The following is a 13,891-nucleotide window of genomic DNA, read 5'->3' on the forward strand; positions in this document are numbered from 1 at the left end:
AAATATCATGTCATGTTTATATTCGTATTATTCTTATGCTGAATAGTGATACAGTCAGAAATGAAGCACGGCAACTGACTAGATTTTTAAATCTAGGATGACTAATTTCTGTGCAGAATGTAATGTACTAAAGAGGCGTCTGTAAAGATTTTCAAACTGAGAAAAATTTTCGCTAAACTCTCGTTAAGAACATCTTCTATCATACGCAGTCTATTATTTTGTTCTTGTTGATCATTATCAAAGAAAGCAGCAGTGTAAGTAACAACAAATAGCAGTCTCTTGCCATTGTTTTGCTTAGGAGACAATTCCTCTCTTTTTTTACTGTAAGCCGCGGTAGCGCGCACAAAGGCAAGCCGTGATGCGAGCGGCGACAGGTCGTAAACACTCATTATCAGAATGTGAAGACACAATGAATGACACAGTACAATAATGCATTTTCAGCTTAGTGACTTAAACACCTATAACAAAGGGAACGGCACTTATCAGATAAAAGCAAAATAAGCAATTGATTCAAACCAGACGAAGCACATGAAAAAGCAAGGGTACCCGTATAAATGTGGACAGAGCACCTGACACATAGCAATGGGTACTTAGTAAAGCTTAACTGTTAAGCTTACGACTCGAACCAAATTACTATAGCTGTAACTTCACCCATTTGACCTAAATTGTGTCTCATGTTACAATGGACCGACTTTGTTTCAATTTGGAGGTGCGGTCTAAGACTTTTCTCTCCCCTCGAATTTCGAGTCTCAAATTTCAGGTTCGGCTTAGATTTGGGAAAATTTTTTTTCCTCGATTTCGAGTCTCATTTTTCAGGTGCGGCTTAGATTCGAGTGGGCTTAGATTCGAGTAAATATGGTATTTGCGAGTGGAACAGGAAAGGAAATGACTTGTAGTGGTGCGAGGTACCCTCTGCCATGTACCGTATGGTGGCTTGTGGAGTATGCGTATAGATGTACAAGATTGTAGAGATAATGTTTAGATTCTTAAGTTTTGCTCCTACAGGGACAGTGGCATTTATAGAATCTGCCTGCAATTTGTACACAGTTGAAACAGGAAGAAGTCCTAACGTGCGGTACTGTGCTGAGACCCTTTGTGATACACTTCACAGTTGTTTGCAGAGTATGTTTGTGTTTGTTGATGTGGAATTTAGTGGCCAGTAGCTGTTTCAGACGTTACATAAGCAGCATTATGCAATTACGTAAATGTCTGCTGTCATCAGGCACTGGGGAAGCTGGGGCAGGTGACGCGCGTGTACGGAGACGGGGACCTGCGAGTCTGCGTCGACAGCGAGACGTGGACTCTGAACCCGCAGTCCGTCACGCTGGTGACTGCCGTCGACAGCGAGCTCAGCAACACGATGGGAGGCCGGAGTGCCGACAGGCAGGACCACGCCAGTGAGTACTCTGCGCGTCGGGAGTGCGCATATCTAGCACTCGCGAGTACCGAGAGATCGTGTGCAAATATCGAGTGAGGTCAGTGAGCCGATGTGGGGTGCCTCGGGAGGTAAAGTTTGTACGGGACCTGCATTGTGGATCGATTTGTTTACTCACTAACTGATTTCTTGTTGTGAATTATGACACAGTTGTAGAGCTTAACTTTATGCAGTGTAAATGTGAAATCAAACTAAAATGTGACACAGAAACATTGCACTTTTTTTTACCTGTAGCACTGTGGAAATGTGCTGAAGACTGTCACTTTACTAGCTGTCATCTACTCATTAAAAAGCTGTAACAGTACTGTCGACACAGATGTCGGACGGTGTACTCTTCTTGTCTGGAGGAGGATGTGACTTCAACAAAAGAGCCCCCATCCACAGGGAACATTGGGGTACAAGGAAGTCTATCAGTGGAATAGTCAGTCATATTGACCATATTCTAATAAATGCCCTCCGTACCACCTCAGTTATAGGCGTACTATCTTAGCACCCACAATTTCGCTCACATAGACTGTGTAGCCTGCAGAGATTTTTTTGTTTTGTTTTTATTTAATCAAATTTTGTTGTTCAGGAAGTGCAATGCCTTCTGAGCTTTTCATGCTAATTAAGGCCGTATAAGTGTGGTCTTTTCCAAATCTATTTCTGATCAAAAAGCAATTCTGGTAGCTGAAGTCCAAAGTTTTTGTTAGTCGTGCCCTTTGCATTCTTGTGGAGATATTTCGATAGTAACTTCCATCGTCTAACAAATATTTCTGTATATCAAACCGAGAAGGGAAATACCAGTTTTAATAAATTTAACTTTAATATTTTTTTAATGTAACCCTCACAACACCCCCACAACGACCCCATTAAGTTTTATTTACATTCCCTCCGCAAACATGCCTTCGCCCTAGCCAGATTATGCTCCCATATTCTATTTCCTCAGGCTTGTCTGACATTTGGCATTACCCCCAAAGGCCTCACACTTAAAGTTCCATCTCTGGCTGCAACCCTTCCTTCCATCAGTCCCTATACCAGTTCCAAACTGAACAATCCATTGCCCTCACCCACCTAATCCTTCACCTACACATCAACTCAGCCAATGAACACACCCGTCAACTCCTATCCTTAATAAAAGTCCTTAATCTTTCCTCTCCCACATCCACACTGGCTGTTCAGAGCATCCTCCTACAGGCCAACTATACATTAGAACAGCATGCCACTCTCCACCTCAAAAAAACTATCCAATCTCCTGGTTTCCCACCTCCGGAAAGGCAACTCACTAACCCTTCACAACATTTCCAGCAAACCTCAACCTCCTCTCATTGCACACAAACCCAGTCTCTCCCATCTACTCAATCTCCCACTTCCAGCTCCACTCCCTCCAAAACCTCACAATTCCGATCAACACAATCTGGAACCACAACACCCCAATTCAGTAGTTAACCTTTCCTCCAAACCTCTCCCCCAATCCGAAACCTCTGTCCTATCCAAAGGCCTCACCTTCAGCCCCACTCCCAGATTCAACCAAACAGCCCTCGTCAAAGATTTACTGTCCTACACTCGTACTCTCTGCTGGAAATATCACTTTGCCACGAAGAAAAATGATCCTAATCCTACTCCTAATGATCCAACTCCCCAAGACACCATCCAAATTGAACCCTGCCTGGAACAGTTCCGTCCTCCGTCACAGCGGGACCCACCTCCTCTTCCTCAAAATCACCCTCTCCAAACCTTCCAGGAATTTCTGACTTCCAGCCTTGCATCTCAGTCCTTCTCAAAAAACCTTAATCCCACACCAAACATCACCACTGCTGAAGCCCAGGCTATCCTTGATCTGAAGGCTGACAGATCCATCGTCATTCTTCCGGTGGACAAGGGTTCCACGACCGTGGTACTTGATCGTCGGGAGTATGTGGCTGAGGGACTGTGTCAGCTTTCAGACAACACCACATACAAAGTTTGCCAAGGTAACCCCATTCCCGATGTCCAGGCGGAGCTTCAAGGAATCCTCAGAACCTTAGGCCCCCTGCAAAACCTTTCACCTGACTCCATCAACCTCCTGACCCCACCGACACCCCGCACCCCTAATCCTTCATCGAAGACACCAACCACTTCCTCGAACGCCTGGAATTCTTACCCAATCTTTTACCCCTGGAAACCATCCTTGTAACCATTGATGCCACTTCCTTATACACAAATATTCCGCACGTCCAGGGCCTCGCTGCGATGGAGCATTTCCTTTCACGCCGATCACCTGCCACCCTACCTAAAACCTCTTTCCTCATTACCTTAGCCAGCTTCATCCTGACCCACAACTTCTTCACTTTTTAAGGCCAGACATACCAACAATTAAAGGGAACAGCCATGGGTACCAGGATGGCCCCCTCGTACGCCAACCTATTCATGGGTCGCTTAGAGGAAGCCTTCTTGGTTACCCAGGTCTGCCAACCCAAAGTTTGGTACAGATTTATTGATGACATCTTCATGATCTGGACTCACAGTGAAGATGAACTCCAGAATTTCCTCTCCAACCTCAACTCCTTTGCTTCCATCAGATTCACCTGGTCCTACTCCAAATCCCATGCCACTTTCCTTGATGTTGACCTCCACCTGTCCAGTGGCCAGCTTCACACGTCCGTCCACATCAAACCCACCAACAAGCAACAGTATCTCCATTACGACAGCTGCCACCCATTCCACATCAAACGGTCCCTTCCCTACAGCCTAGGTCTTTGTGGCAAACGAATCTGCTCCAGTCCAGAATCCCTGAAGCATTACACCAACAACCTGACAACAGCTTTCGCATCCCGCAACTACCCTCCTGACCTGGTACAGAAGCAAATAACCAGAGCCACTTCCTCATCCCCTCAAGCCCAGAACCTCTCACAGATGAACCACAAAAGTGCCCCACTTGTGACAGGATACTTTCCGGGACTGGACCAGACTCTGAATGTGGCTCTCCAGCAGGGATACGACTTCCTCAAATCCTGCCCTGAAATGAGATCCATCCTTCACAAAATCCTCCCTACTCCACCAAGAGTGTCTTTCCGCCGTCCACCTAACCTTCCTAACCTCTCGGTTCATTCCTAGGAAATCCCCAAACCACCTTCCCTACCCTCTGGCTCCTACCCTTGTAACCGCCCCCGCTGTAAAACCTGTCCCGTGCACCCTCCCACCACCACCTACTCCAGTCCTGTAACCCGGAAGGTGTACACGATCAAAGGCAGAGCCACTGTGAAAGCACCCACGTGATTTACCAACTGACCTGCCCACACTGTGAAGCTTTCTATGTGGGAATGACCAGCAACAAACTGTCCATTCGCACGAATGGACACAGGCAGACAGTGTTTGTCGGTAATGAGGATCACTCTGTGGCTAAACATGCCTCGGTGCACGGCCAGCACATCTTGGCACAGTGTTACACCGTCTGGGTTATCTGGATACTTCCCACTAACTCAGGAGATGGGAACTTGCCCTTTAGTATATCCTCTCTTCCCGTTACCCACCAGGCCTCAACCTCCGTTAATTTCAAGTTGCCGCCCCCGTACATCACTTGTCACTCAACAACATCTTTGCCTCTGTACTTCCGCCTCGACTGACATCTCTGCCCAAACTCTTTGCCTTTACAAATGTCTGCTTGTGTGTGTGTATGTGTGGATGGATATGTGTGTGTGTGTGTGTGTGTGTGTGTGTGTGTGTGTGTGTGTGTGTGTGTGTAGGGGGAAAAAAGGACATGTATACACTCGCTCGCGCGCGCGCGCGAGTGTATACATGTCCTTTTTTCCCCCTAAGGTAAGTCTTTCCGCTTCAGGGATTGGAATGACTCCTTACCCTCTCCCTTAAAACCCACATCCTTTTGTCTTTCCCTCTCCTTCCCTCTTTCCTGATGAAGCAGCCGTGGGTTGCGAAAGCTTGAATTTTGTGTGTGTGTTTGTTTGTTTGCGTGTCTATCAACATGCCAATGCTTTCGTTTGGTAAGTTACATCATCTTTGTTTTCAGATATATTTTTCCCATGTGGAATGTTTCCCTCTATTATATATTATCATTGGTATTTGATTTCAAACTCAAAATTAAAACATTCTTGAAAGTTTTAGAAGTTGTGTGTCCAATATCTCCCCAGTAACAATCTCGATAATGGGCAAAAACAGTAGAGACCCTCAGTTCCCGGAACGGACGAACTGTTGAAGTACGTAATAAAATTTGTGTCAAACCGTCAGTGTGTGCGAGTGCTAGAAGAGAAGGTCGCGTAGAAGTATCCACAGTTGTGAGCAAAGTGTGTGAGCAGGCGGAGTGAGACGCGTACGGTCTGTGCGGCAGGCCCGCTGGCAGCGCTGCTGCAGGACCTGGTGGTGGAGCAGGCGGCCGGCAGCATCGACCGGCTGGTGAGGGAGGCCGCCCAGGGCCACGCCGACACCGTCCGAGACTTCATCACCAGCTTCCCCGACAAGGTGAGCGTCCTGGTTGCTTACGTCTCCCACGGTGTGGAACTCCTCCAGAGGTTAACTTTACATATAAGCTGATTACTGGGTTTTGGTTGTTGTTTCTGTGGTCTTCAGTCCTGAGACTGGTTTGATGCAGCTCTCCATGCTACTCTATCCTGTACAAGCTTCTTCATCTCCCAGTACCTACTGCAACCTACATCCTTCCGAATCTGCTTAGTGTATTCATCTCTTGGTCTCCCTCTACGATTTTTACCCTCCACGCTGCCCTCCAATACTAAATTGGTGATCCCTTGATGCCTCAGAATGTGTCCTACCAACCGATCCCTTCTTCTAGTCAAGTTGTGCCACAAACTCCTCTTCTCCCCAATTCTATTCAATACCTCCTCATTAGTTATGTGATCTACCCATCTAATCTTCAGCATTCTTCTGTATCACCACATTTCGAAAGCTTCTATTCTCTTCTTGTCTAAGCTGTTTATCGTCCACGTTTCACTTCCATACACGGCTACACTATGTACAAATACTTTCAGAAATGACTTCCTGACAAATCTATACTCGATGTTAACAAATTTCTCTTCTTCAGAAACGTTTTCTTTGCCATTGCCAGTCTACATTTTATATCCTCTCTACTTCGACCATCATCAGTTATTTTGCTCCCCAAATAGCAAAACTCGTTTACTACTTGAAGTGTCTCATTTCCCAACCTAATTCCCTCAGCATCACCCGACTTAATTCAACTACATTCCATTATCCTCATTTTGCTTTTGTTGATGTTCATCTTATATCCTCCTTTCAAGACATCCATTCCGTTCAACTGCTCTTCCAAGTCCTTTGCTGTCTCTGACAGAATTAGAATGTCATCAGCGAACCTCAAAGTTTTTGTTTCTTCTCCATGGATTTTAATACCTCCTCCGATTTTTCTTTTGTTTCCTTCACTGCTTGCTCAACATACAGACTGAATAACATCTGGGAGAGGCTACAACCTTGTCTCACTCCCTTCGCAACCACTGCTTCCCTTTCGTGCCCCTCGACTCTTATAACTGCCATCTGCTTTCTGTACAAATTGTAAATAGCCTTTCACTCCCTGTATTTTACCCCTGCCACTTTCAGAATTTGAAAGAGAGTATTCCAGTCAACATTGTCAAATGCTTTGCCTAAGTTTACAAATGCTAAACACATACGTTTGCCTTTCCTTAATCTTTCTTCTAAGATAAGTCGTAAGGTCAGTATTTCCACACGTGTTCCAATATTTCTACGGAATCCAAACTGATCTTCCCCGAGGTTGACTTCTGCTAGTTTTTCCATTCGTCTGTAAAGAATTCGTGTTAGTATTTTGCAGCTGTGGCTTATTAAACTGATAGTTCGGTAATTTTCACATCTGTCAACACCTGCTTTCTTTGGGATTGGAATTATTATATTCTTCTTGAAGTCCGAGGGTATTTCGCCTGTCTCATATATCTTGCTCACCAGATGGTAGAGTTTTGTCAGGACTGGCTCTCCCAAGGCTGTCAGTAGTTCTAATGGAATGTTGTCTACTCCGGGGGTCTTGTTTCGACTCAGGTCTTTCAGTGCTCTGTCAAACTCTTCACGCAGTATCATATCTCCCATTTCATCTTCATCTACATCCTCTTCCATTTCCATAATATTGTCCTCAAGTACATAGCCCTTGTATAGACCCTCTTTATACTCCTTCCACCTTTCTGCTTTCCCTTCTTTGCTTAGAACTAGGTTTCCATCTAAACTCTTGATATTCATACAAGTGGTTCTCTTCTCTGCAAAGGTCTCTTTAATTTTACTGGAGGCAATATCAATGGGTTTTGGTATACTACCCCATTTACAAACTTTCAGCATCGATAGGTCTGTAATGTCCTCAGGACTGGTGTAACAAACTGTTCCAAAGGTCTTTGGCTGTGACACTAATATCAGTCATTTCCATGGGTATTGTCATGGCTATTAAAAAAGGATAAGCACATATTTTCGAAACTACCTGTATAGGGGTTAGGAAGCTAAGTGAGATTAGGAGAAATTATTTTATACTTTTTAGTCCATTTTAAAAATGTGTTTACATTAATTTTTTATTTAAACAATTTTTTATTACGTAGCTGTGTGGCCTGATGCCCTTTCTGACACCAAAGTCGCCAAGGTAGCAAAGAGGTGTAAGTCGTGTGGACCTATTGTCTGTAAATTGTGCGTATCTTCGTGCTTTAACTTCTTGTTATTGCATTCTCTGAGGTAGAATTTGAGGACCAGCCCAGTTGCCTATACAAATTTGGGAAACAATCAGATAACCACACTCAGGCTGGCTGGTGTACGAGCCACTGTCATTAATCCGACGCACGGATTCGATATGAGTCTGGCTCACCTTCCCGTTGCCCAAGTTGGCATGCTGCACGTGATGCTATGCGAGTGGGTCGGATGTTATGTGGGTCTTCATTTTTTAGAAAATGAATGTCTCTGACCTAAACCCCGTACTCATTTAAAGACACTGAACTCCATAACTTCCTTACCTCAAGGGCAAACATTATCCTCAAATGTCATTGCAGTATTCTGCTGCACTGGCTGACAGTGTAACACAGTGAGTTATGCCTGTTATTATGTAATACATTCTACAAGAGCCGATGACATTACACATTTTGTCTGTTACCTAAATTGCTTTCCTTTGACTGCAGCCACTTCATTCACTCATCATCAACAAGCTATCCAAGGCCACATTATTGCTTTTGCAGAAGAAACGGGTTTTGTGGCACACAGCACGATACCAAATAAAACAATATTGTGATGCTGGCGACTCCAGTAGGCTTGTGGGAACTGGACATTGGTATGTAACAGCACCATTGCGGTATAGTGAATTATAAACACATCACAACTTAATCCTTTTTAAATGTGGTATGCTTGAAACAAACCACTCCATTTACCCTATCAGTTGACTGGGTTCGTTGCGGGCTTCTGGATGCTAGACTACATAGCGAATGTGTTGACTGTACCAGTTAGCGTTTGCAGAGGAAACTCTCTCGCGATACTAGCAGAATGTGACATTTTCTGACAAATCAATATTTTCCACATTGAATGACGTGTCCTGTACAGATGTAGAGGCCACTTGGTGTTAGCATATAGGCCGAAAGTTGTCTATTTCGACCCCAAATATATACAGGGTGAGTCACCTAATGTTACCGCTGGATATATTCCGTAAACCACATCAAATACTGATGAACCGATTCCACAGACCGAGCGTGAGGAGAGGGGCTAGTGTAATTGGTTAATACAAACCATAAAAAAATACACAGAAGTATGTTTTTTAACACAGACCTACGTTTTTTTTAAATGGAACTCCGTTAGTTTTGTTAGCACATCTGAACATATAAATAAATACGTAATCAGTGCTGTTTGTTGCATTGTAAAATGTTAATTACATCCAGAGATATTGTAACCTAAAGTTGACGCTTGAGTACCACTCCTCTGCTGTTCGATCGTGTGTATCGGAGAGCACTGCAACATACATCGCGTTTCTACGGAATGATCCGCCAACGTTGCTCGAAAATGTCCCACTGGAAACGCGTCGACGTATGTGGTATCAGCATGATGGTGCACCTGCACATTCCGCAATTAACACTAGGCTGACCCTTGACAGGATGTTCGACGGGCGTTTCATGGGACGTGGAGGACGCATAAATTGGCCGGCCCGTTCTCCTGATCTTACTCCTCTGGACTTCTTTCTGTGGGGTACGTTAAAGGAGAATGTGTACCGTAATGTGCCTACAACCGCAGAGGATATGGAACAATGTATTGTGGCAGCCTGCAGCGACATTACACCAGATGTACTGCGGCGTGTACGACATTCATTACTCCAGAGATTGCAATTGTGTGCAGCAAATGATGGCCACCACATTGAACATCTATTGGCCTGACATGTCGGGACACACTCTATTCCACTCCGTAATTGAAAACGGAAACCACGTGTGTACGTGTACCTCACCCCTCTTGGTAATGTGCATGTGCGTCAGTGAAAAAGACCAATAAAAAGGTGTTAGCATGTGGACATAATGTGCTGTTCCAGTCTCTTCTGTACCTAAGGTCCATCACCGTTCCCTTTGGATCCCTACGTAATTCGGTGCTCTCCGATACACATGATCAAACAGTGGAGGAGTGGTACTCAAGTGTCAACTTTAGGTTACAATATCTCTGGATGTAATTAACATTTTACAATGCAACAAACGGCACTGATTACGTATTTATTTATATGTTCAGATGCGTTAACAAAACTAACGGGGTTCCATTTAAAAAAACGTAGGTTTGTGATAAAAAACATACTTCCGTGCATTTTTTTAATGGTTTGTATTAACCAATTACACTAGCCCCTCTCCTCATGTTCGGTCTGTGGAATCGGTTCGTCAGTATTTGATGTGGTTTACGAAATATATCCAGCAGTAACGTTAGGTGACTCACCCTGTATATGAGCCATCTCTCTGCCCATGTGGCTGTTGCAATTTGCGGTTGGATTATTTCACTTCCACTTGGGATGCATTACAGGATAGGTGAGTGGCTTGGTGCTGCCCAGTACGTGGTCTGTTCAAAAAATTACAGAAAATTTGTAATTTCATGCAAATGGTTGTTGGAGTGAAATAGGTTGGCATCCCTGCACATGCCTGTGTTTGATGTGTAACAAAGAGAAGTTTCATTGTTGTATGTCAGTTAGTCATTGTTCAGTGTTGTATCGAGTAGAACAGTGTCACACATTTTGCAATTTTTGAGATGGCAGAATTAGAGGAGCAACGTGCCCACATTAAATTCTGTGCTAACTTTCCTCTTGCTTGCTGTAGCAAGGTGTGCACCTCTTTGCATGAAGCAAATTGACAGCTACAAATTACATTCCTCAGGGCTCCAAAATCATTGAAATTGCGTGGGGAGAGGCTGGGACTGAAGGGAAGATGTGTAAGGGATTCCCAGCGAAACTTGTGTCCGCCCCCGGTAGTCAAGTGGTCGGCACGACGGACTGTCGTACCGACAGGCCTGGGTTCGATTGCCGGCTGGGTCGGAGATTTTCTCTGCTCAGGACTGGGCGTTGTGTTGTCCTAATCATCATCATCTCATCCCCATCGACACACCTCAAAAGACTTGCACCAGGTGACAAGCCTACCTGGCGGGAGGCTCTAGCCACACGGCATTAAATTAAGCAAAACTTGAGCAGTGTTGTTGAAACAACTTTGGTAGCATGTGGGTGGTCATTATTCAGCTACAGAATGATGCTAGCCATAAACATTCTCAGGTGTTCTGACTTGATAGCGTGCTCCATTTTTGCGTGGTGTCTACGTACTGCTGCATTAATTGTGACACGTTGTGAAATGTCAATGAGCAGTAGACCCTTGCAGTCAGAGGAGGAGGTCATTATGACTTTCTTAGACTTGGTGTGCTTGTTGTTTGCTGCAGTAGCTTCACTGGGAAGCCCTTGCGCATCCTCCATCCAGTCCTGATCTCTCCCCATGTGAATTCCACGTTTTTGGAGCTCTTTTTGTTGGCCATCAATTTGCTGCGCACGGGGAGGTGCACAGCTGCTTACAACTGTGTTTCTGTAGGCAACCACAAACATTTTCCCACCAAGGGGCAATGTCTGTCTTGTCTCACACTGTGATGAATGTATTAACAGATATGGCAATTGTTATTGAAATAATAAACAGTTTACTTGCTTTTTTCCATCCGTCTTGTTTTCATTTGACTGCACCTTATACATTATTAAACGAATTTGTTGCATTTTTCCTCACTGTATTAATGATCTTCTTTGCTGATCATACCCAGTCAGTGTGAGTGCCAGAATATAATACAGTACATGAGCTTGCTTTATACAAAACTACTATTTCTTGTTAAGAAACTGACTTCAAAGATAATACATCGAAGATAGCAATCGTGACATCAATAAAGGAAGTTCATTCTTTTTCACATTCTTTCTGTTATTGAGTAAATGTTTCAGTAATCAGTAATAACGATTCCAAATTTAATTTTAACATAGAAATTTTCCAAATAAATTAATTATAATGCAAGGCAAAAGTATGCCGAATGTTCTCGAACCAGTGTTACTAGAGTGCAGCTACAATTTATATATGTATTTCACATTGATACACATCTGTGCTTGCCGGCCGGAGTGGCCGAGCGGTTCTAGGTGCTTCAGTCCGGAACTGCACGACTGCTACGGTCGCAGGTTCGAATCCTGCCTCGGGCACGGATGTGTGTGATGTCCTTAGGTTAGTTAGGTTTAAGTAGTTCTTAGTTCTAGGGGACTAATGACTTCAGATGTTAAGTCCCATAGTGCTGAGAGCCATTTGAACCACATCTCTACTTAGTCTGTATGCCATTTAAGTTATAAATGTAGATGTAAAAAGAAATTATATGTGAAGCTCTATTGGATTGTGTTGTAAATTAAACAAATACATTGTTTTTTTCTTTGTAGTGTATAGGTTTGTACTGTCAAACAGTTTCATTACACAGTCCACCACAGTCAAATGAGTTACACAGAGCAATATTGTGTGTAGACTGCTGGGTGTGCAGAGTTTTAACGGCAATAACATGTCTCAGGTGGACGGCAAGAGCGGCGGCAAAACTTGCCTGCAGGTCGCGTGTCACCAGGGCCACACGGAGCTGGTGACGATGCTACTGGACGCGGGGGCGTCACTCGTGCTGCCGGACGACGAGGGTGACACCGCGCTCCACTACGCGGCATTTGGGTCAGTGCTGCTGCTGTCGATGAAGGAAATACTTTGATGTCAGGTGGAAGCAGTAATTCTACAGAACAGGGACAGTGTTGTAACCTATGTCCCGTGTTATTCTATCTGTACGTGTAGTAAGCTGTAACGAAATCCCAGGAGAAATTCAGAAGGGGGAGTAAAGTGCAGGAATGAGTAAAAGCTTGCTGATGACATTACAATTCTGTCAGATGGTAAAGGATTTCGAAGTTCGATTGAATGAAATTGGCACGTTGTAGACAGAGGTTGTAAGGCGAATATCAATAATGAATGAGGTAAATGAATGAGGGTTCTGTAATGTTCTCGAATTAAATCGGGTGATACTGATATTATTATGAGTAGAAAATAAGACACCAAAAGTAGTCGCTCAGTTTTGCTGTCAGGTGACACAATAACTGATGACGGACGAAATGGAGATGATGTACTCTCGGGTGACCGGAGCCACGGGCTACCTCCTGATACCCTGTCAGGCCACCGTTTGCCCGGTGTAGTGCAGCAACTGGATGTGGTGCCGATTGGACGAGTTGTCGGATATACCCTGCAGAATATTGAGCCGTACTGCCTCCGTAGCCATCCGTAACTGCAAAAGTGTTGCCGGTGCAGCATTGTGGACAATCTGACCTCTCGATTGTGTCCTGGGATTGTGTCAATGGGATTCGCGTCAGGTGATCTGGGTAGCCAAATCGTTCACTCAAATTGCCCACAACATTCTGCAAACCAGTCACGAACAATTGTGGCCCGATGACATGGTGCATTGCCATCCTTAATCCATTACTGTTTGGGAATATGAAGTCTGTGAATGGCTGCAAATGGTCTCCAAGTACCCGAATATAACTATGACACAGTCCGTTCCATCTAAACACAGCCCATGCTATTATGGAGCCACCCCAGCTTGCCCAGCATCTGCTGGCCGGAGTGGCCGAGCGGTTCTAGGCGCTACAGTCTGGAACCGCGCGACCGCTACGGTCGCAGGTTCGAATCCTGCCTCGGACATGGCTGTGTGTGATGTCCTGAGGTTAGTTAGGTTTAAGTAGTTCTAAGTTCTAGGGGACTGATGACCTCTGAAGTTAAGTCCCATAGTGCTCAGAGCCATTTGAACCATTTGCACAGCATCTTGTTGACAACCTGGGTCCATGACTTTCTTTGTCCGTTATATTGTGAAGTCCGTTCTGTTGTTGTATTGCAGGGCACCAAGTATACCGTTTGTGTATATATACGTGTATGTTGTTGTTGTCGTCTCTTGTTTCCCTTGTCGATATCAGAGAAATGTTTATGTTTGTGTTTACCTATTTGTTGT

At 44.5% G+C, this 13,891-nt stretch overlaps 1 protein-coding gene across 1 annotated transcript in view; it reads left to right on the plus strand.

Annotated features, from left to right (window-relative positions):
* LOC124719963 (E3 ubiquitin-protein ligase MIB2) overlaps window positions 1-13,891 on the plus strand; it is a 215,178-nt gene that overhangs the window by 115,713 nt on the left and 85,574 nt on the right. Inside the window, exons 8-10 of the mRNA XM_047245178.1 lie at window positions 1,223-1,397; window positions 5,739-5,869; window positions 12,428-12,576. Of these exons, the coding sequence (XP_047101134.1) occupies window positions 1,223-1,397; window positions 5,739-5,869; window positions 12,428-12,576 (455 nt within the window). The remainder of the gene's footprint in view (window positions 1-1,222; window positions 1,398-5,738; window positions 5,870-12,427; window positions 12,577-13,891) is intronic.

The sequence above is a fragment of the Schistocerca piceifrons genome, chromosome 11 (assembly GCF_021461385.2).
Source record: "Schistocerca piceifrons isolate TAMUIC-IGC-003096 chromosome 11, iqSchPice1.1, whole genome shotgun sequence".
Lineage (NCBI taxonomy): Eukaryota > Metazoa > Arthropoda > Insecta > Orthoptera > Acrididae > Schistocerca > Schistocerca piceifrons.